Below are 25085 nucleotides of genomic sequence, written 5' to 3'. Positions count from 1 at the left end.
AAACATATTGATTGATGGACATTTAAGAGTGTGATCGACTAACTTAGAGCGAGTGAGAGAGTCAACGCGAGCAGACAGGCCTGCTCGTGGCAGAAAGACTGAGTTTCACCGAGACCTGTTGGATGATCGGCCTGTGTGTATTGTTTCATCGTGTTTCATTGTCATTGTGCCTGATTCTTCGTGGATGGACATCAGAAACAGTCAGGTGTGTGGTTCTTCTCCCTTTCTCATCGGGGTTTGTGAGCTTTGCTTGTGTGTTGCTTCAAAATCCATGCTTCACCTGGATTTCATGAGTACAAAATATTTCCTGAACAAACATGAGCTCCAACAATGCGTACCAACGAAAGACTCAAATTTCCAGCTGGATGTTCTTCAAATTGAAGGGTTGAATTGACATGTTTTGGGGAGTTTGTCTTATTTTGAAGAACTTGATTGAGTAATTGCATTGTATTTTACATTTGTGGTCACCAACAAATTTTCCTTAACGTATTTGAACCCAGTTATTGAATATTTCTGAGTAATATTCTATTATTTACATTTTTTCTGCATTTAATTATTTAGATGTGCATCTCATCAGTATTTTAATTTAATTGTTGATTCCCTAGACGTATAACAAGAGCCAGTTCATCGGGGAGAGTGTTATGTGTCTATTTTATACTCTTATCTTGTTTTTATATTCTGTGTCTCACTGTAATGTTCTGTGTGCACTTGCTTGTTTCTCCTATCACCAAAAAATTACTTGTGTTTGTGAACACACTTGACAATCAAGCTCATTCTGATTCTGGTTCTGAACTCTGTTCACTCTTCTGTTATGGTAATGCTTGCATATCAGCCACTACAGAGGAGGGGAATCCAGTTTCTAAAGTTATCAGAACTTGGCCAGAGGGTGTCATATCAGCCCTTGAGGACTGTTTTGATCACACTGACTGGAACATAATCAAGGAGGCTGCCACACAGACTTAGAGGAATATGTGTCGTCTCTCACATGTTATATCAGCAAGTATGTAGACGATGTTGCTGCCTCACGTACAATATCCATCCATTCCAAACCAGAGGCCCTGGTTTAATGTAGAGGTCCGCTCACTTTTCAAAAAGCAGCATTGAGGGAAGCCAGGAATAACCTCACTGCTGGAATAAAAAGAGCCAAGGCCACATACACCAGGAGAATCCAGGACCATTTGGAGACCAATGACCCCCAATGCTTGTGGAATGGGTTAAAGAAAGTCACAGACTACAAAAGCAACAGCCACAGCACCGGGGAGACATGCCCACTGATGACCCCTCCCTGCCTGCTCCACTGAACAGTTTTTATGCACGCTTTGAGGCATCTAACAGCAGCCCAGACATGATCCCCCCAACCCCTTTCAGCATTCAACACAATCATCCCACAGACACTCACCAGCAAACTCTCCACACTTGGACTTAAAACCACACTTTGCAACTGGATCCTGGACTTTGACAAACAGATCTCAGGCAATTTGAATCCATGAGCACACATCATACTCTCTCACTCTGAACACTGGAACCCCTCAAGGCTGTGTTCTCAGTCCACTACTGTTCACACTGCTCACCCATGACTGCAGCTGTATCTCATTTCGAAGGCTGCGTGCTAGGTAGGATGTGTCCTTTGAAGGCTGCAGTATACTGAGCGTCCTCCTTTAAACATGCCTTGTTTAAATGAGACGGCCTTCATAGGACAAACGGAAACGTAACGTAACATGGTTGCTATGACAGCACTCCACTCTTTAACAAGCACGAGCGCTTTGAGTGAGAAGGGAACAAAGTCCCTTTAGAAGGGAATGTATGAGGTACATTTTAGGAGTGTTATAATGATGTAAAGAGAAATGAAAATAGATATTACAGGTGTACTTTTAGTCTAATACTTTATTTTAATTATATATTAATATAATTATACATATTATAGACTCTGCACCCATCTACTGAGGTTCTTCAACTTGGGAATTAACGTTACTTGAGTTTGAACATCATATTTACGGGCAAATTGGCATCATTTTTTTTAGCCATTTCCGCTGAAGCAAAGAATTTGGGGTTGTAAGTGCCCACGAAGGATATGCATCTTCCAAATTCCCATGAAAGAAGGTTGCATTCGAAGGTTGCATTCGAAGTGTCCTACTCGCTTTTCTGAAATGAGAGAGTCTCGATGACATATGCAGCTGAAAAATGCAACCTCCGGAGGACACAGCCTTCCAAACGAGACACAGCCTGTGTCGCCAGGCACCAGAACAGTTACTGCATATCGGCAAGTTTACTGATGAAACAACACTGGTGGGGCTCATCACTCATAACAATGAGTCAGCATACAGAGAGGACATGAGAGAACTTGAGCTGTGGTGCAGAGAGAACAATCTATCCCTTAATGTCAGCAAGACAAATGAGATGATAAATGACTTCAGAAAGTCTCCTGTGGTCCACTCCCCTCTGGATGCCAATGATGCTGAGGTGAAAATGGTCCAAAACTTTAAATTCCTTGGGGTCCACATCACTGAGGACTTCACCTGTAGCCAGAATATCACCTCCTTAGTGAAGAAAGCCCAACGACGGCTCCACATCCTTAGGAGACTCAAGAAGGCCGGTATGTGCAACACTATCCTGACGAACTTCTACAGGTGTGTGGTGGAGAATTTTCTAACCAGTAACATCACTGTGTGGTTTGAAAGCTGGAAGACCCTACAGAGGGTGGTGAAGACTGTTCAGAACATCACTGGGTCCAGTCTTCCCTCCGTGATGGACATCCACACTGTGCGGTGCTTAAGGAGAGCAACAAACAATGTGAAAGACAGCTCTCATCCCTCCACCGGACTATTCTGACCATTACCATCTGGAAGAAGGCTCAGGAGCATCCGCACACGGACCATAAAACTGCGAAACAGTTTCTTCCCCCAGGCGATCAGGCTACTGAACTGCACTGCCAGAAGCCCCCAACCACAACCCACACACACTCACAAACACACACACACTGGGAATCATCTGCTACCTTTATATCTTTTTTTGTTTATCTATCCCCCAACGTACATTTGTTCCACTTGGTTGGTTAAAATTAATTTGTACATATTTATATATCCTTGTCTGTCCTTTTGCACTAAGAGTAACTGCTGCCTGTCTTGCACATATTAAGCCTACTTAACTGCAATACTTGCAGACCAGGTCTGGGCGATATGGACCAAAAATCATATCTCGGTATTTTTAGGCTGAATGGCGATACATGATATATATCTCTGTATTTTCTACTAAGTGGGCTAAATGCTCAGTTGCAAGTCATAGCCACATGTGAGATGGTAAATGAAGCTTGCAACTTGCTTTGTTTCTGTGCAGAGGACTTTTCAGGCTGCGAAGGCTTCGTGGCCTGGGTTGCAGCAGCAGCACAAAGTTTAATACACTCTTCATACTGCAGTTTACATTTGCTCAATAAAAAATCCAACAATGCACCGTAAAAACCAGGGAGCATCGTTGCTCACTATGTTCCCTTACCGGAAACGTCCTCGTGTCTTCGGAAGTCTATCAAGTCATTATATGACGAGCACAAGTGTAAAACTATGAAGTCCAATCATTATTTTCTCTTAAAAAGAGATGTTGTTTGTAATGTAATTAATTAATAATTACCATGAAAGTGAAACAATCTTTTAAATATTTGAGTTGTTAAAAGAAGGTTTAAAATACACTTCTTTATATTTTTATTTCTTTATGCCATTTATCTGTTACAGTAACGCATCTTTCACGAAAATGAATGATAGTGTCACTTATAAAGCGATGGTGCTGCTTAATAACAGCTTCAATACGCGAGCTCGTTAACGTGTCGCAGGTGATTGAGTCATAAGTGTCCCAATGTTCAGTGGATCATTACCATTACCAGTGCCCGAATTCGTGTTCATGATATGATGATTCACGACATAGTGAGCTAGGGAGATGATTGAGACACAGAGCGAGTCTTCTTTGGCAGTGTGGACTGGCGCTATGTCTCCCTCCATGTTGCTGGAGAACTTGTGCGCGAGTGGGGTCGGGTTTGCACGCAGAGGGAGATTGGGGGCGGGGTTTTGCAGAGAGTATGAGGGAGGAGAGATGCAAACACTGGCACGACTTTACGGAAGAAACAGTTTAAACAGTATTGTCTCTAACGGTATTCTATCCTATATCTCATTTGAAAATATATCAATATACCTTAAAAAGTCATACCACCCAGCCCTATTGCAGACTAGACATAACTTGCACTACAGTAACTACCTACATTAATTACTGCCTCACACAACTCTGTATGGGTGCTTGCAGTGCACACATCAGAATTTTTCTGCATTCATTATTTATTGTTTATTGAATGAATGAATGAATGAACAATACATTTATATAGCGCTTTTCTGACACTACACTCGAAGCGCTTTACACAGTGAACAGGGGACATTCCTCAACCACCACCAGTGTGCAGGATCCAACTGGATGATGCGATTGCAGCCATAGTGCATCAGTATGCTCACCACACACCAGCTATTGGTGGAGAGGAGAGAGTAGAGTGATAGAGCCAATTAATGGGTGGGGATTATTAGGAGGTCATGATTGATAAGGGCCAATGGCTGAGTATACTGAGTGAAAATTGTACTCAATTAAAAGTCCAAGTATCTAGCCAAAATATACTTGAATGAAAGTAAAAATGCATTCACATTAAACTGTACTTAAGTATTAAAGTAAAAGTAAATTTTTCCATAACTAGAATGAAATCAAGAGTGGAGAGAGAATGTTGTTAAATTCTATTGGTTTTAAAGTCGCCTTTTTTACCATCTCCAACGACTGTCGTATTTCTCCCCCAGTGGCATTCACAACCTGGTCAAAGAATCACGTTGCAAAAACTACATTTTGCAAAATTGTTTTTATGTGGCCTGTTGTATGTAACACAGCAATTTCCTGGTGGAATGAATATTGAGGCACTAAAACAGCAATACATTTTATCCCCTTTCACTCAAATCACGAGTAAAACAGCAGATTATCAGTTCATAAACACTTACTTTTTGCTCTGATCCTCACATAATGCAATCTTTTGACATATAAACACTTTTACTATAGCACATGACTCATTTTAACGTTTGCATTACATAACCAACTACATTTACAAGCTTGTTTAAGTGTGATCAAATTGTGTGTTAGCTCAACTGATAGTGTTGCATATGCAATACAAAGGACCGGGTCCTGAAGAGTCCTGAAGAGCATATGAGCCCACACGTGAGCCCAAAGTGTCATAAAAGCACCACAAAATGACGAAATTTTATTTTTCATCTCACATTTGCTTTCTATGACACTATCGGTTAAGTTTAGGTTAAAGGTTTAGCGTAGGGAGGTAGGTTTTGTTGATTTAAATCTTGATAGAACACTAACATTAAAAACCTCATTTTACTTTGGAACTGCCTTGAGACATGTAATGAACCAGATATATTTTTTTGCAAAAACATTGCCACAGTCAGGCAGTGTTCGTTGCATGGGAGAAGGCACTCACGAATTGCAATGTCAGAGCACCCAGCCCCTTGAGACATAGAGAAAGATGAAAAAATAAGCTTTGAAGAAAGTTAGTAATGTTGTTGGTTTTGTGAATTGTTTTCTGCGGTTTGCTGCCAAACCTTACTGTTGAGCAGATGGATGAATTCAATAAAATTCAAACTTAATATTTACTCAAATGACTCCATTTTTTAATTCTTTTTTTAATTTTTTTTATCATTATTATCATCATCATTGCTGGTTTTATAGTTATTATAATTAATAGTTACCTAACAACAACAACAATAATAATAATTCAGCAAATAGGAAGTAAAAATGTATAGATATTATTTAAATATGAAGGCAAGTGTAGAAATAAATGACATGTACACATTCAATTACAAAAGCCTTTTGTTTATATGTATATATATACATATAAACAAAAGGCTTTTGTAATTAAATGTCGATTATTTCGATTAGGGCGAAATACATTGAAACATTAAAAGTTATTTCGGATAATAGAAAGTGTTGTATTGATCAAGTTGCGGGGTTGCGGCTCTATTTGTTGGTCACGACTTGAGTGTCAATGTGTGTGTGTGTGTGTGTGTGTGTGTGTGTTGTGTGTGTGTGAGAGAGAGAGAGAGAGAGAGAGAGAGAGAGAGAGAGAGAGAGAGAGAGAGAGAGCGTGTGTGAGTGCGGGGGAGACAAGGGAGCCAGAGGGCTCTTTTTAACCAAAATTTAAATAAATGTAGGGTATTTTAGACATTGTTTTGACGTTCTTAACTGATTTACTTTAACCGGTGTCTTTGTTTTAATTGATTATTTTGTTGTGGTAGCCTGTAGGGCTCTTTGAAATAACCTTAATAATTTGGCGAAGTGATATGGAACCGTTATGCAGTCAAGACCTGGAACTACTTCATAGCCGTGCGTTTACTTGGAAAATAATTGCACACCTTAGAACGTCCGTGAACCAATCAGAATCAAGCATTCAACAGACCAGTGGCATAAGTACATATGTTCTATCTATTATATTTATAGAATCAAGCTGCTGTTAGTCCTGATGGCTGTATTGTGTATTTTCATTTTCCTATGCTGTGCAGCTTGTTTTCATTTACATTGATTTTACAGTTTTTCTCAACTGATTTAACTGATTTCTCCAAGCTAAGGTCAATGTTCTCAAAACAAATTACCAGCCATCTGTACAAGTCGTAGTTTAGAGTGTATTGTATTTTTTTACTGAAATCAAAGTACATTCTCAGAACACTGCACAATTTTCACCTGTTATAAGCACACCAAGGATAATATTTTCAAAAAGTGGACACAAACAACTAAAGGCCAAATTTTCAAATGCAGGACACACAGCACAGGAAATTAAATTTATTAAGTTGTTCTCAGACTTTGTCTTGGCCACATCTCCCTTCTTTACTATTACAGTGTCTCAGTTACTCATTCCATTACAGTATAGTCCCAGTCCAGTTAGCCAAGTGTCACGTGTGGCATTTTTGTTTTTGGAAAACATTTAAAGGTTTGAGGATTTGAGCTTGTCTTTAATGTCTAGCAGCTTTATATCATGGATGTGTTCTTTTTGAAAAGTTCTATTAGGATGTTTTATAACCTAAAGAGATAGTTCCCCAAAAAATGAAAATTCTCTCATAATTTACTCACACGTGTGCCTTCCCAGATGTGTATGACTTTCTTTCTTCTGCAGAACACATACAAATGACAGATCTCACCCCTGTAGGTCCATACAATGCAAGTAAATCATGCAAGGCTTAAAAAAAAAAAAAAAAACATAAAAACATCATAAAAGTCATTCATAAGACTCTAGTGGTTTAATCCATTAAAACATTTTAAAATTACACTCCAGTATTTTAATACTTTTAAATATGATAAATTAATTAAAAGAAGCTATCTAATCAGTTTTGGGTAAGAACAGACTAAAATAAAACTCCTTGCTCATGATCACCAAGAAAACTGCTGATGTCATGATTTGTGTAAAAAAAAAAGTTATATTTTGGTATTATCTCGCCCCAAACTGACTGGATTACTTAAGATATGAATTCAACTACTAGAGTTATATGGATTAATTTTAGGCTATCTTTATGCTTTTTTTTGGAATCTTCAAAGTTTTGGTCACCTATCACTTGCATTGTAAGGACCTACAGAGCTAAGATTTTCTTAAAATCTGTTTTGTATTCTGCAGAAGAAAGTCAGTCATGCACATTTGGGATTCCATGAGGGTGTCATGTTTTCATTTTTGGGCGAACTATCCCTTTAGATCAGGCTTGTCATAATAAGACTTTGACTACAGCACAAATTTGGCTGTAATTTGACCTTTGTAAACTTGACCTTAATTTTGTTTTTCATTAAATGGTGCTTTTATTTGTGTATTTTAATTAAACTATGTATTTATATTTATTTATTTTTTTTCTCTCAAACAGTTTGTTTAGTGTAATGTACACTGCTTACTGTTATATGGCGCTTTTATAATTTTTAAGCTTAAAAAAATTACTAAATTAGCTTAATATCATAGAAGAATAAAAAGCATGTTAGATTTAATTGTGATTACATTTAAAAAAAAAAAAAAAAAAAACAAGGCTTAATTACTAACTAATTTGGGTGACTTCACGTGATTTCATTAAGGAGATTTCATTTTAAAAAACAAGGATTGAAAAGTTCTTTAAAATATTACGTTTAATATTGTTACCATACTTTTTTTAAGTAGTTATCACATAATACATTTTACAGTGTAATATAAGCAGAAAACATATAAGCACAAAAAAATGAACACAGACAGAATGAAAAAGGGAGGTCAACATAGAATACTCATTCCCCAATAAAGAGATTGAGAAAAAAATATGTAGTTGTTGTTCAGCATTAATTAGGCAAAATATATTTTGTCACATACCTTCATAAAACGCAATCTTTAATGAGGGTTATTGGAGTAAACTACATGAAATAAATGTTTTACATTTGTATTAATTTTTTCAAGTGTATAAAATCATTACTCTAAATTAACAAGTACATTTTAAAGGTGCACTCAGTAACTTATTGCTCAAGTCACCTTGGACTTACAGTGACACCTAGTGGTGTGGATGCTGTTCACAATTCACAATCAGCCATGATTAATGGCTTAAAAAAATAATAATAATAATAATAATATCAGCAAAATGCAGTTCAGTTCACATCATATAATTTGTGAAGAGAACAAAAAAAATTTCAAATAAAATATGGTTGCTCTGGCCTCTTACTCTCTCAGAGGACAAAACACAGCAAAACCTAACCAGATCTAGACACTTCAAATAAATAACAAACTGACTAACTCACTAGACAAGATACACACTGAATTTAAAGGAGTTGGCCAGCACCATATACATACAGAAGGGGGAATTAACAAACACAATATTACACAAACACTGAAAACACATGTCCTGGAAACAACATTATATAAATTAACTAAAATCAGAGCCATGGATATAATTTTGGTTAACGTAAACAACTTTCTGCTGTATTAAGTCCCATTTACTCAAGATCCCAACTTTCCCAATGTTCCCAAATTCACATTTGGTCTATTCCATCTACCCTTACAATTTCTTATAAAACAGATCCATTTCCTGTTTGAAACTCTTTGCTGTTGGACCAGTCTATCCAAATGTAATGAAATAACCACAGCAGGTACCAAACATTTTAAATCAAAATATAACAGGTTTTGGAGCCTCTCCTATAGTTATTTTAGTCAATATAAAGCGGGTAAATCAGATTTTAGTAACATTTTAGTCTAAAGGAATTTTAACTGATCTTAATATTGTTTTCCTTTAAGCCAGACAGCTAAGCCTGTGCACTGACTATACTGGCAAATAAATATGGTAAATAAATCCAATGGTGTAGTTTCCTTTCATTTATTGACAAGTCCAGATATAAATGTAAAGACCCTATGTATGGCCTAAATCATGGCCATCACAATAATATAACATGGTTTTCTTCAATGATAAAGATGACAACAACAGAAATAAAATAAAATCAGTGTAAATCAACCATTTCCAGTTCTTAAATCACACAAATGTCATAAATGAATCATTCATCTACTGGCATATATTTGCTTAAGCATATGTATTCACAACTAACATTATTTGATGGTACAACAAATCTGTTGAACTATTAAAAATTGATGCACTATCCTTCAGTGCATTTTCAGCTTTGTGCATTGTCATTGATTCATATAAACTTTAAATAATCATGTTATCAAATGAATGTAATTTAATTTGTAGAAATATTTTTGACAACTCTGAAGGAAGATTGATTCAGATTGATTTCATATAGACAATTGTTTTCTTGACACCATATTTTACATTACAACCAGCAGTGTTTTTGAAAATTAATTTGATTACAAATGAAATCATATTTAAATTCTTCATTCTATGAAATTACAAATATCTACAAAGTCTATATGACTGTATATAACATTCAGAAAACACAAATAGTGACCTTAAGGAATAACCCAGTGTTAGGGGGCATAGCACAACAACAGATCCATTCAACACACAATTTAATGGTTTGATCATGTGTTTTAATGTAAAGATTAATGACCTAAAAGCCTTAAATTAATAAAATTCTTAGTATGACCTAAAAGCCTTAAATTAATAAAATTCTTAGTTTTATTTAATTTAACATTTGTACTTCCTAGAAGACACTGGGTCAAATTGATTCTGCAGCTAAAGAAATTCAACTTAAGTTGGGCAGGACATTTTGCAGACATTAAAATGCACTCAGTGTTTATGCTTTAAAATCTTGTCAAATGTCTGTAAACTAGCTGTTTGATGAATTTGTGGCTACTTGGACACCGACCCTTGTGAGCTCATCAACAAATTTACAGTGCACACAGGGTAATTCAGTCTCTGCTTTTTCCAGCAGATCTCTACTAACATTCTCAGAGAGACTCACAATGACATTGTCTATGGAAATGTGGATCTTTGCTTTTGGCTGCTTCACATGTTCGACAAATCTTTCAGCAATGTGTATGAGAAACAGTCTCATCAATACTGGAGTGAGAGGACAACCCCAGTACAGAATTTTATACCTTCTATCAGGGCTGTTTTGCAGGATATTTTCAAGAATATCAATCTTAAATTTAGTGTGTAAACGTGGCTCTCTCTGTTGCTCTGTATTAAAGCAGCGCTCAAAGAAACTCCATGGCACCATTTTTGGTCCCTTTTTAAAGGTGAACAACACTTTTTTACATTTCTTGTCAACAATGTAGTCTGTTGAATGTGAATCCAAGTGATCACTAAGCCATCTGGCCATGATTGTGGCTAAAATCAGATAGTCAACATTAAAGATGTAATGATGCTGAAACACAGGATAACCCTCATTGAAAGACTTTGGGATGGTCATTGGTTGCTCAAGTACTTTGTGGTAAAAAGCACACAAATATGGAATTAGAGCGCAATAATAACTCTTATAGAATAAGAGTGATACACCATCTTTCCGTTTAACTTTTTCATTCCCTGCCAAGGACTCTATTGCTTTTTGAACATCCAAAACATTAATTAATTTAAATGCATCTTGGCTGAAAGTGAAAACAAATTTACGGCCCCAGAATTTCTCTTTGCAACTTAGCCATTGGTTTGAAACCGCAGAAACAAATTTAGATATATCCATTTTCTCCTTTGCTCTGACATCCAGATGATTTGGTGATTTCCGGTTTGTGTTGCACCTGATTTCAAACAGAACCGGCTGATGGTCAGAACAGCAGTTTTCCTCAGAAATCCTACATTTCTGTACACATTGCACTGATTCCTCTGGTACAAAAACATAGTCCAGTCTGGAAATTGGAATTTTTTCTTTTGAATCTTTCAAAACTATTGAATAAGTATATTGCCGAGCTATTGGATTGAGCCTTCTCCACACATCCACAAGATGAAAGGATGTCATAAATTTCTCCACAGTTGGTTTCAACATGAAATGTCGCTCATTTAATGTTAAAGAATCTCTGTCTAGATATGTATTCAGAGCAATGTTGAAGTCTCCTCCAATCAATAAGATTCCTTCGGCAAAATTCTCGAGTATCATTCGGAGTCTCTTCAGAGGTCTTGAATCCACTTGGTGAACATATACACTCACAAGTGTGTAAAGCTGACCTTTGATGGTACATTTTACCACAATGTAGCAGCCTGTAGTATCCTTGCGGGTCCAGATCTTTGATTTCCCTACAATCTCTTTTCTTATCAAAATAGCAACACCTCTTTCTTTTGGTTTGTATTTTGTAAAAAATGGTTTCCAATGGTCAAGGCTCGCAAAAACATTTTTGTCAGTTGAATTAATGTGTGTCTCTTGAATGAAGGCAACATGACATTCATGTTTCTCTATTTCTGCCATTACTTCCTCAGTCTTCCTTTTGAACCCACGTATATTCCATGTCAAAAAGGACAGCTTCCTGCTAGTACCCATGAGTATTATATGTTGCAAAGGAGCCACACATCCAAGAGTTTGGAACCTACAGTGCAGGAGAATAAGTAAAAAAATAAATAAATAAAAAAGTCAGTTTGTTGGAAATGCTATCTCACAGAGACTGGAGTTTTATTTTATTGTAAAATAAGTTCATTTTAATGGCCAACTGGGACTTGTCTTTTCAGGTCATTCTTTGGAGTCTATAAGGCTGAATGAAAAGTAAAGGTGGCTGCATGCACTTAACTCTCAAGTGCTTAAAATCATGCACTTCAGTTAATGGCGAAATAATAAAATAACATTCTTTTGAGAAATGAACATTATACTTCATGTGAGTTGTGATGTGGTGCACTGATGCACAAACTTTTATTTTAGATAATACAGAGGTTAGGGCATCATATCATGTAATACCAGATTTTCCTGACTCAGTATTACTATAAAGACATACGTAAGCTATTCTAGCTTTCAAATCTCCCTCTAATATTCAACAACTTGACCGGTGAAGAATTGAGGAGGAAGAAGAATTGAAGCTAGCTATTATTTTTAGCCTGGTCATTTCAGTCTGATCTGAACAGTTTGTGGGCACATTTCAGTGCAGATTATTTTGTTGATCTGTCACATTGTAATGCAGACTTTGCAAACAGACTGTTAAAGGATGAAGCTGTGTTAACTCTAAAGGACCTGGCAGCAATTCCACAACCCATAAAAAAACACTGTTACTCATATCACAAGCAAAGAGGTTAGCCAATCGTGTCTTAAAGGTGCAGTAGCAAAAACAGCCAGTTTAATTGTAATGTTCAGAAAGAGGGTGACAATTGTCGGGAAAATTAAATCAAGAAACCTTGACTATCATTACTGTATAAGTGGACCACAGGGGAAAATGTATAAAATGATGTGTATGATATGACCCCTTAGTTTCCACAGAAATGTCTTACAATTCCCACATTGTTTTGAAAAATAGAGTCAATCTGATTTATAATGGAAATGCCATAGTAATCCTTAACCATTTTAAATCTTCATTAAAGAGGTTGAACAGTTGTTGTTTTAATACCTGGACTAGCCAAGTATTCTTAATACCTTAATTTTAATAGATTAAGAAAATAAAATGAAAAAGGAAATTTGAACTAAATTGAGTATAAATTTGAAAAATGAAATTTATTGTAAATTTAAAGTGCATGTTTGTCTCTTTTTCAGACCAGTCACCATTACTAACCTTTTCTAAACTTACATTAAACATTTATTATTCCTGATGTGTACAAATATAAATAGTAACAACACAATGTACTTACATTCATTCAGTTCTTTAGCAGTTTGAATCTGAGAGCTTGTATGCTTTTGAGCATGATTATCATGATTGGAAAGTTAGTAGAATGGCCTTGAGGGTGTGTCTTCGCCTTTTGTGTTATTCCCATCCTTCTTCAAAAATAGATTAAGGTTTAATGTAATGAATTTCCCTCTCCACGTCATTGTTAGACAGGTTTCAGGGCTGTTTCTTGCATTCATGTGCCCCTGGAGGTGAACCTGTCCCTCTCCCTGGCCCAAAGAAAATACCATGGAAGAGCATATGCGCTAGCTGCATCAATCTTAAAAATAATAGCTTCTAATAAAATTACAGATGATGAAAGAGTAAAAAATCCATTACTTAATCTAATTATAGCTATTCAAAAAAATGAAGCCCTCCTTTTGAATATGTTTGGATTGTAGATCCCAGTTTTCCATACAGTTTTTTTTTTTTTGTTGAGAATGTGTTATTAAGGGAATGTTCCAGGAAAAAGATAATCTTTATGGTGCCAGTTAACACAGAAAAAAATGTTTCCCTTGTCACTTGTAAATTAAAACAAACAAACAAGAAACCTGTTGACAGTTACATGCATTGCCCTGCTACAGTTGTACATTAAACCATATTCTAATATCCACTGAATAGCAAATTGTTGTACAGTTGGTGGGCTACAAACAGTGCAGACTTCATGTCAAAGGATTGTTCGAGAATACCTTCTAATTAAATTACAGATAATTAAAGAGTAAAGAAAATGCATTACTTAATCTGGCAGAATTCCAGGTCATCAGTAAGTGCAATAAAATAAAGACATGGAATTTGGAAAGGGTGTGTGTATTTATCCTAGACTAACAAAACTCTTTGTGCACCATTTTCACTGAGATCATATGGAAAGGACTGAACAATAGGCCTGTGCTGTCTACTTTCATTATATGGGGAAAAAAGAGCAGCTTGGGCATTCTGGTAAACATAAACCTTTTGTATTCTACAGATGAAAAAAGTTTACAATGACCTGAAGGAGAGTGAATGGTGACATAATTTTCATTTTTGGTTTAACTATTCTATCAACTATAATTCATGAATTTATTTTTTGATCTCTTTTAACCATTAGTAATTTGTGTTAATGCTTTGAAATGTGATAAGGTTTGTTCCTTTTCACATACAGTTGAAGTCAGAAGTTTACATACACTTAGGTTGAAGTCTTTAAACCATTTTTTAAACCACACCACAGATTTAATATTAGCAAACTATAGTTTTGGCAAGTAATTTAGGACATCTACTTTGTGAATGACACAAGTAATTTTTACAACAATTGTTTACAGACAGATTGTTTCACTTTTAATTGACTATATCACAATTCCAGAGGGTCAGAAGTTTACATACACTAAGTTAACTGTGCCTTTAAGCAGCTTGGAAAATTCCAGAAAATGATGTCAAGACTTAAGACAATTAGCCAATTAGCTTCTGATAGGAGGTGTACTGAATTAGAGGTGTACCTTCAAACTCAGTGCCTCTTTGCTTGACATCATGGTAAAATCAAAATAAATCAGCCAAGACCTCAGAAAAAAGGTCTCGTTCATCCTACCACATACCACATTTATCTGTACAAACAATAGTACGTAACTATAAACACCATGGGACCACGCAGCCATCATACCGCTCAGGAAGGAGACGCATTCTGTCTCCTAGAGATGAATGTAGTTTGGTGCGAAAAGTGCAAATCAATCCCAGAACAACAGCAAAGGACCTTGTGAAGATGCTGGAGGAAACAGGTAGACAATTATCTATATCCACAGTAAAACGAGTCCTATTTTGACATAACCTGAAAGGCTGCTCAGCAAGGAAGAAGCCACTGCTCCAATACTGCCATAAAAAAGCCAGACTACAGTTCGCAAGTGCACATGGGGACAAATATCTTACTTTTTGGAGAAATGTCCTCTGCTCTGATGAAACAAATATTTAACTGTTTGGCCATAATGACCATTGTTATGTTTGGAGGAAAAAGGGTGAGGCTTGCAAGAACACCATCCCAACCGTGAAGCATGGGGATGGCAGCATCATTTTGTGGGGGTGCTTTGCCGCAGGAGGACTTGTGCACGTCACAAAATCATCATGAGGAAGGAAAATACTGTGGATATATTAAAACAACATCTCAAGATTAAAGCTCGGTCGCAAATGGGTCTTCCAAATGGACAATGACCCCAAGCATACCGCCAAAGTTGTGGCAAAATGGCTTAAGGACAACAAAGTCAAGGTATTGGAGTGGCCATCACAAAGCCTTGACCTCAATCCGATAGAATATTTGTAGGCAGAACTGAAAAAGCGTGTGCGAGCAAGGAGGCTACAAACCTGACTCTGTTACACCAGTTCTGTCTGGAGGAATGGGCCAAAATTCCAGCAACTTAGTGTAAGAAGCTTGTGGAAGGCTACCCAAAACGTTTGACCCAAGTTAAACAATTTAAAGGCAATGCTACCAAATACTAACAAAGTGTATGTAAACCTCTGACCCACTGGGAATGTGATGAAAGAAATAAAAGCTGAAATAAATAATTCTCTCTTCTATTATCCTGACATTTCACATTCTTAAAATTAAGTAGTGATCCTATCTGACCTAAGACAGGATATGTTTTCAACAATTAAATGTCAGGAATTGTGAAAAACTGAGTTTAAATGTATTTGGCTAAGGTGTATGTAAACTTCTGACTAAAACTGTACATCTAATTGTAGTGACATATATTATTGGCTGTAGACGTGAGCTCACTTTTGATTTTCAGAACTGATTAGCCATATAAGTAGAGCAGGGTTTTATTGGTTGTCAGTTTCTTCACTATTGCAAGTCATTTTCTACTCTGTAATAAAGCAAATTGTGAGTCAGAGAATGGTTAACATTCTTTCCTTTCAAACTGAAAATTGTTCTGTCTCCCAACCCTTCTCCATTGTAAAAGGAACCATCCATACATATATGTAGCTGTAGAGTAATAGAGTGTAATGGTTTTGTGATTTTGTTGGTGTTTTAGCTCTTGTATTTGTCTGATTTTTACTTTGGAGTGCTTGTCTTATTGTTCCTTTATTTTTTATCTTTTGAAAGTACTTTGATTTTTTGTCCTTTTGTCTTGAGCCTGACCCAACTTTTTCCATGTGTGCCTTGTTTGTGAATACAATTGAGGATAGTGCTTATATTTGCTCTGTCTGTCTTTAGTTTAGCATTGAATGTTTAATGTGATATTATGTCTGATCCACAATTAAGGTTTGAACTGACTGTTTATATGACACACAAACAATGATGGGTGGGTGTATGCGTGCCACAACGCATCCGTTGCATACCTCATTTTGCACTTTCGAGTACACTGTAAATTCTAATATGTTCAGTTAACTTAAAGTTTGGAAACTGATTGCCTTATTTTTGCAGCTTGACAACTCCAGGTCAGCATCTAGTTTATTGTTATGGAAAAGAGCAGCGGGAACATTTTGCTAAACATCTCTTATTGTGTTCCATGAAAAAAATACACCCTTATGTTTTTCCCGATCCATGTGACTATTTTGTACGTGGAACACAAACAGTTGATTTTTGAAGAATATCCTGCATTGGTAGACCTCATTGTGTTTTTTACAGTAACATACTGGCAACACTGTTGCCAGCTTGTTAATGTGAAAATCTGATTACAGTAAGATACTGCAATTGCTGTGTACACTAATTTACAGATTAGTGTAATTGGTAGCTGAGGTACTGTATTACTGTCAAAATTTAAGTTGTATAGTAACTAGCTGTAATTGTCATGCATTATTGTTTTGTATTATCATTATTATGTATATATATATATATATATATATATATATATATATATATATATATATATATATATATATATATATATATCATTAATACAAAAACATTAATCTTTCTTTTTTTCCATTTTTATTTGGGCATGGCAAGAATAGAGGAACTGGAGCATAACAATGTGTGACAGATTGAGGTAGTCATTGTCAGTAAGTGCAGGGCCACCAGGATCAAGAGAACACTGAAAGAAAATAAATTTGATTAGTGTTGATAGTAGTCCTGAACAAAGTCATCACACCCAATACTTCCCTAAATCAATTTTAACTGTGTGGCCGGTCACATAATGTGTTCATTTGCCTTAAATGGCGAGATGAAAAAACGGAATATTCAACGCGCTGGTCTCAAGACGCATTTTTAAAAGTTGAACTGCTTTCAACTTGACACACCGTCTTAACACACACACACACACACACACACACATACACACAAAAAAGCAGCAAGACACAATGACCGAAGACGGACGCAATAGACCAATGCTTAGAAATAACACAAACGGAACGCAAGAACGTGTCTCGAGACCCTTGTGGTCGCCATCCCGTTGTGCTCTGTCTTGCTGTTTTGTGCACAAGCACGCATTATGTGAATGGACACACAATAAAGGAGATTTTGGGGTGATGTGAACAAGGCCAAATTAAAATTTAATCGCATAATTTCAATAACATCCACGTTTTTCTTATTTCTCTACAAACATTTTGCTTCTATTGTTGTCTTATTACTGCTTGTACTTAATTTGATGTTTTCCACTGGAATTCTGAGAGATTTTACTTAAATGCAGCTTCTCTCAGATAGCTGCACCGGGCTTCTGGGTTTGTACCGGAGGTAAAGTTTGTCTCACCATCGGGAGTGGTGGTGTAGCCAGTTGTTTAATGCATTAATTTTGTTTTGTATAATATAGTGCGTTCATGAAAATATTTTATTTGGGTTAACTTTGTAACAATAGGAACTATTGTTGTATAGTTTGTTGTAGTCAGGACCGGAAGTGTGAGAACCAAGTGTAACCACATGTGAGATGTGTGTAGGGGCTCGCAAGTTAAAGAAGAGTCAAGATAGTTTCAGATGTCTGTCTTTATTGAATAGAAAAAGACACATAAAACATGCTGGCAGCGTGGGCACATCTAGACTGCTAGATTAAGAGTTTAGAATTAGAAAGCAGGGAGCTACATCTGAACAGAGCTACACGATGGATGGACTAAAACCCCCATCACCGTTATGCGTCGACGTCGACAATCTTTCCAAGTCCTAGAAATCCTGGAGGTACCAGTTTAATCTCTACTTGGAGCTAACAATGTTGGATGCGGAGGAAAAGACGAAAGTCAAATTGTTTCACTACCTCATCGGCGAGAGAGGTCGGGAACTGCTGGAAACTCTGATGAGTGATGTAGCCGTGGATGAAAGAACGGTAACAAACATTTTTGCAAAGTTTGATGCACATTGTAACCGTATAAATAAGACGGTTGAATGCAATAGATCCTTCTCAAAAAGCCAGTCAGCTGACCAATCGATCGACAGTTATGTCACAGAGTTACGAATGCTCGCTGCAACTTCAGAGAAATCAAAGACTCACTTATACGTGACAGGATAGTATGCGGAATTAACAACGCAGGACTGAGAGGCTGCTTCGTGAGAAAGATTTAACACTACAGACGTGCATAAATATATGCAGAGCAGCGGAGCTGTCACGGCAAAACAGCAAAGCCATTGTGGGATCAAAGGTAGAAGAGGTGCATGCTGTCAGGCAAGGAGCGCGTCATGAGCGACATTAGCGCGGCAGTATAATCGCATGCAAATTCTGTGGTAAAGAGCATGAAATGAATAAACAGAAATGCCCAGCTTTTGGTAAGAAATGCAAAAAGTGTGGAAAGGCAAATCACTTTGCAGTTAAATGTAGAGCCCAGTTGAGACAAAGAAATTATAAATCAGTACACAAGGTAACTGAACTGGACAGTGATGAGTGCGAGGACATTCTCACTGCTGGTGTAGCAACCTCAGAGACTGTAAACAAAATAGAGAAGGACAACGAATAGAAAACACAGCTGTGCGCAGGGATGCTTGTGGGAAAGGACCCTGTGAAATTTCAGATTGACTGTGGGGCAAGCTGTAATGTAATTCCTATTAATCTGCTGAGCTCAGATATAAAGATGGAGGATACACAGACTGTGCTAGTAATGTACAGCCAAAGCAAAGTGAGACCGCTAGGAAAGTGCAAACTGAAAGAAACCCAAGAAACCACAAACTGTACAGGCTGGAGTTTCAGGTGGTGGATAACAACTGTACTATCCCTCTAATAGGTAAGACAGCAAGTGAAGCTATGAAGTTAATCAAAGTGCATTACGAGAACATTCTTGCAATAGACAGCATAGTCACCACGGAAAAACCTACAACCAGACAGCGGTCACTACAAGAGATAAAGACTGAATATGCTGATGTATTTACGGGTGATGGCTGTCTGGAGGGATAATACAGAATTGAGATTGACGACACTGTAAAACCTGTTCAACTCCCAAAAAGAAGGGTTCCAGTGGCCATGATGAAACCTTTGAAGGAAGAGCTGCAAGATCTTCAGAGGAGAGGAATCATTACACCAGTAGAGAGGAACACGAATTGGATCAGTAATATGGTGGTCGTACAGAAGTCCAGCGGCAGACTCAGAGTATGTATAGATCCAAGATCTTTAAACAAAGCTTTAAAGCGCAGTCATTTCCCACTACCCGCTATTGATGACATTCTCCCTGACCTATCTAAAGCCAAAGTGTTTAATGTGTGCGATGTTAAAAGTGGCTTTTGTCATGTCAAGCTGGAGGAAGAGTCCAGCTATCTCACCACATTCTCTTCCTCGTTCGGAAGGTATCGTTGGTTGCGGATGCCCATGGGCATAAGTCCGGCCCCTGAGTTCTTTGAGGAAGCTCACTTGCGTTAGAGGGCCTGCCAGGAATATACATTATAGCTGATGATGTGCTTATTACAGGACAAGGAGTGACACAAGAAGCAGCTGAGAGAGATCATGATGAAAAGCTGAGAGCATTTCTAGCACAATGCAGAGAGAAAGGTATTAAGCTAAATGCTGACAAGTTCAAATTGAGACAAAGTGAATTCTCTTACATTGGACACCCCCTGAAGTCTGATGGAATGAAAATAGACCCAGACAAAGTTCGAGCAATAACACACATGCCGAAACCAACGGATGTAAAAGGAGTTCAGAGACTGTTAGGGATGGTAAATTACCTCTCAAAGTTCTGTGCACACTTTTCGCATGTGGTTACACTCGGGTGTGTTCTCACATTTCCGGTCCTGACTACAACAAACTATATGTAACCGAATTAGGTAAGTGGTGATTGACACTTGCAATCACCTATCAGTGAGGCAGGCTCTCCATTTAAAAAGCTGGTTGTTTGCCGCCTGTGGTGCGTTACGTCCGGCTTTCCTCCTTTCTTTGACGGTGGTGACTGTAGCTGCAGTGCATCTGTTTACTCTTCTTGCTCATTTTCAGTGTGGGTTTCCTCTATTATTGCAATTCTTTGCTACAATATCAAGGTTTAAATATTGTCACTGTAGTAAAATCATATAGGTTGATATACCATTCATGTGAACACAATGACAAGTATAATGTTCCCTGGACCCTGCAGAAGCACCAGAAGAATCCTCTTCTTTTGCACTGTCAGTTGAGATGCACACATCTACTGAAACAGAGGAACTGCTTCCAACAGCTGACTGGCCTATGAGGAGAGAATTAGTGCAGAGAGGACCATGTAAGGTACCACCTGATTTTATATTTCCAAAAAGACATGATGGGAGAAGTTGTCACCACCTCTACTTCTTTAAAACCCTTATAAATGGAGAGAAGGTCAAACGAAGCTGGTTAATGTACTCACAAAAGAACAACAGCCTCTTTTGCTTCTGTTGCAAACTTTTTTCCACCAAGACCACACATTTAATTCATGAAGGACTAACAGATTGGAAAAATGCAACTGCGTTGTTAAATTCTCATGACAGTAGTGTGGACCATGTAAAACATCTAACATCATGGAAAGAACTTGAGCTGCGCCTAAGAAAGGGGGAAACAATTGACAAACAAGAGATCGCCCTCCCTTAGAATGAGAAGAGGTGGAGGAGAGCAGTACTGACACGGCTAATTGCTGTTGTGCAGTCTCTTGCAGTGAGGAATCTGGCATTTCGAGGGGACACATAAAGACTTCATGCTCCCTCAAATGGACATTTTTTAAAAGAGGTAGAGCTTTTAGCACAGTTTGATCCAGTGCTGAATGACCATATAAACAAGGTAGAGACCTAGACTTCACACCTGAGCTACTTGGGCAAACATATTCAAAATGAGCTCATTCAGTGCATCAGCACAAAGATTGTTGCAACAATGGTGCAGGACATCAAGCAGTCAAAGTATTTTTCACTCATTTTGGACAAAAGCTCAAAAGATGCCACAGGATATTTTGGTGTCTTGCAGAAGCTGTATTCCTTGTTTTCTGCCTCTACACAAAGGTGGGCCATACTTGAAAAACATATAAAAACCTCATGTGGTCAGACACAAGATAGGAGAGCCGGGTGATAACTGTTGAACCTCTTCGATATGAGGCAGCAGCTGTGAGAGAGGCATTGCTTGAAGTACGGAGCCAAACCAAAGACCCAACCATCAAGATTGAGGCCCAGTTTCTGGCTGAGGAAGTGGGGTCATTCTGCTTTTCAATTTGCAATTGGTCTGGTATGACCTCTTAAAGATCCGCCCCCAAGCCACAATGAGTGTGAGTGAGAATATAAAATGGCTGCTTGTTATGGGGTGTGACAGGTGTGGGTGAAACAGAGTTGTGTGTCGAGCTGGTTTAAGGAAGAAGAAAGTATGTTCTTTGTGTATGAGTGTTGGGGACAAGGAACACAATTGGAGGAGAGAAATAAAAGACAAATACTTGACATGGTGTTTAAACAGTGCCGGTCATGCGCGAGACGCGGTGCAAATGTCCAGCAAGTGTTTATACAATAGAAACAGACAACAGACAGACAGTGTGTTCAAAAACACATTTGGTGCAGTGTTGCCAACTTAGCAAATTTGTCGCTAGATTTAGCGACTTTTCAGACCCCTTTAGTGACAAAAAACCTCCTAGTGACAAATCTAGCGAATTTTTGGACAAACCTTAGCTTCTTTCCGTAGAGGAGTCGCCAGTACTCCCCACGAGCTCGAGGTCCAGATCTCCCACGACAGACACATCTCTCTCTGCGTGTACTCTGTTCAGTGAGTGGCACTGAGGAGCAGCACAGTCAGTTGACCTCACGGTAGCTGACATAGATGTGAATGAGCTGCGCATGTGCTAACAGTGTTGTCAAGGACCAGTCACTAATCTGTATTGTTTGCTCCTTTGTTTTAATTTAAACAATTTTAATTTGATCATTTAATTTGATTTTTTATTCTTCTCATGTGCTTATCACTGTCTTATCACTCACTATCACAGAGGTTTAGTTTATTCCCGTTTCTGATCTCTCTGAATTCAGATCATTTATTTGGACAAGTCTGTCCAAACATTCTGTACAACTGTCTGTACATTGTACTTTATTCAAACACAATAATAAAACTTTAAATTTATATACACATAATACAAATACTAATACACACAGCCTTGGACATTAGCCTACTGTGGCATGGGGGGCATGGTCATGTGTCGGTCTGTGGGAGAGGGAGAGCAGTAAGGCTCATCACCTGGCTCATAATTATCTCTAACACCTGTCTCTCATTATAGTGATGGCAGAGGGATACTTAAAAAGCACGCCAGAGCATCAGAGAGAGAGAGAGAGAGACAGACAGACACCCCCCCCCCCCGAATGACCGACCAACCGACCAGAAAGTTACAGCAGACAGAGCTTCTGAGAACAGTACTTTTATGTTCATAACGACGGTTACCGTCGTGTGTGTGTGCACACTCTGACCTTGAACCTGCTTTATCTCCTGACTCCTCCATTGCCCTGAACAAAGATCCTTGCTACACCTATACACACATAAAATATAGCTAACATGTCACACTCTAAAATATACTCCAAAAAGTATAGAAAAGAATGAGAGTTAATTCAAGGGGTGGCTGAAGCCATATGTGGGTGTGGCGTTGAGGCATTAGGTTCTACAAGGGCAATTAGGGGTTTTACACTTTAATAAATTACGATGAAAAATGAACAAGATGATACCATTCACACTCCGACTACGCCACCTTGGGAATTTCACCCAAAGAATTAGGATAAACTTCCTACAAAGGCATACACAAGTTCGTATCACCGATAAGAGTCAGAGACATGGGTCATAGTTCAAAAATAAACTCTTTATTGACAAATCTTAAGTAAAAACAATGTTAAAATGGATACTGCAACATTTGTTCCTGTTCAATAGGCCACTAAGGGTCTAGGACAGAGTCAAGGCCAGGGACTTTGCTTACCAGCAGAGGCAGAAAGCCAGACTACACCACCCCTTGGGGAAGAATCACTGCACTTCACTACACACACAAACTGATGTAAACGCAAATCACAGCACACGGTGAGGAAGATACCACCACCCAAAATAGAGCCAGCCCTCTGCCCCTGGTGCTCAGGCCCTGCCAAGACACAGTAAATGCACATCAGAAATACATACAGTCACTTTGATAACTGGATTGATCATCAAACTCTGACAGTCAGCCAAAAACACAAAACCAAAAATCAAATATTGCAAACTAATGAATCAGTCAATAAACAGTTGCTTGAAACAAAACAATTATACGTCCATCAAAAACAAATCTAATATGACTAAAGAAAGCAGAGAGAAACTAAACTAGAAAGAAACCACAAAAGAAAATAATCAAAATTAAATACAAAGCAAAAAACAATTCAAACTTTAGATTTAAATATAAGCCAGCTGCCACAAGGAGGAAAAACAAGATGGACGACGAGTGTTTGAACACATGGAAAAGGTTATGCTTGCACTGCTTGAATGCAAAGAAACTCTGGCATACATAGTTGAGGGAGAGAAGTTGATACTGCTTTAGTACCTAAAATAGGTCTAGTTTGTGACAGTTTTTAAAAAAAATTTAGTTTAATGTAGCCTTGGTTTTATATTCGCTTTTTAAACACTTATTTATTTGCACATTTTGCACTTCTCCTACAAAATAAACATATTTTTGGAAAGCCATTCCTTCTCTTGGGTGTGATTTTCCTGGTGACTGCTTGGTCCCTTATCACACCACTCCTGGAAAATTTTGTTTTTGGCTTTGCAATTATAATCAAAAAGCACTTCTTCTCAAGTAAAACTCATTTTCAAAATAAATACCCAATGCAGGTCTTCAAATAAATATTTATGTTTTATACTAAAATGTATTATTGAGGAGGACACAACATGAAAGGGTTGTTTTTTAAAAGAAACAAAAAGGAAACAAGAAAGGACTGTAACTGCATTACTATAAGAAAATAGTTTGGGCAGAGAATTAACAGCTTTCAAACTATACAAAAGCTTATTTTTACAAAGAATGATACATCTTCTGGAGTTGAATTCTTAGTTATTGTCATGACATTAAGATTAATTACTTCAGAACAAAGTGGCACTGGGCATGGACAGAGTATTATGAATGAGAAGGGATTATAAACCTGTTGAACCGCATGCCTTCCAGGTAATGATGTTACACCCTGTCAGACCAAAACCCACACTGACAGAGAGACAGGGCCGTGGCATTATCCGCCAACACTCTCACAGCGAAATCGTCAGGATTGACACGACTTTTCTAAATATGGCTAATTCGTATGATATCGTGCGACTGCACTAGTTTGAAATCCTACGACTTTCACTACAACCAATGATGTCGCTGGATATCGTTTCCATCTAATACGCAATAATTACTTGCTTCTGTCATACACAACAGCTTCCTATCAAGTCTACTGATTGGTTAAATTTAGCTAAGGGGTTTGGGTAAGGGCATAATATTGGGCGAGTTTGCACGTGATGAAGTCGTACGAGATTATGCGACCAAAATCATGCGATATCACACGAAATAGCCACCTTGTAAATTATATACGACTTTTCATGAGATTTGGGTTGGT

General features: G+C 37.7%; 1 protein-coding gene across 1 annotated transcript; it reads right to left on the bottom strand.

Annotated features, from left to right (window-relative positions):
- Window positions 1–8173: 8173 nt before the first annotated feature.
- Window positions 8174–13292, bottom strand: LOC127421002 (uncharacterized). The gene is made up of 2 exons (XM_051663699.1): window positions 13209–13292; window positions 8174–11968 (listed from the first exon to the last, which is right to left on the bottom strand). Coding segments are annotated over exons 1-2 (1689 nt in total). The 5' UTR covers window positions 13211–13292; the 3' UTR covers window positions 8174–10281.
- Window positions 13293–25085: the final 11793 nt, after the last annotated feature.

This window comes from Myxocyprinus asiaticus, chromosome 30 (assembly GCF_019703515.2).
Source record: "Myxocyprinus asiaticus isolate MX2 ecotype Aquarium Trade chromosome 30, UBuf_Myxa_2, whole genome shotgun sequence".
NCBI classification, from domain to species: domain Eukaryota; kingdom Metazoa; phylum Chordata; class Actinopteri; order Cypriniformes; family Catostomidae; genus Myxocyprinus; species Myxocyprinus asiaticus.
Note: the sequence above shows the minus strand (reverse complement) of the source record. Positions and strands in the feature narration are given on the sequence as shown.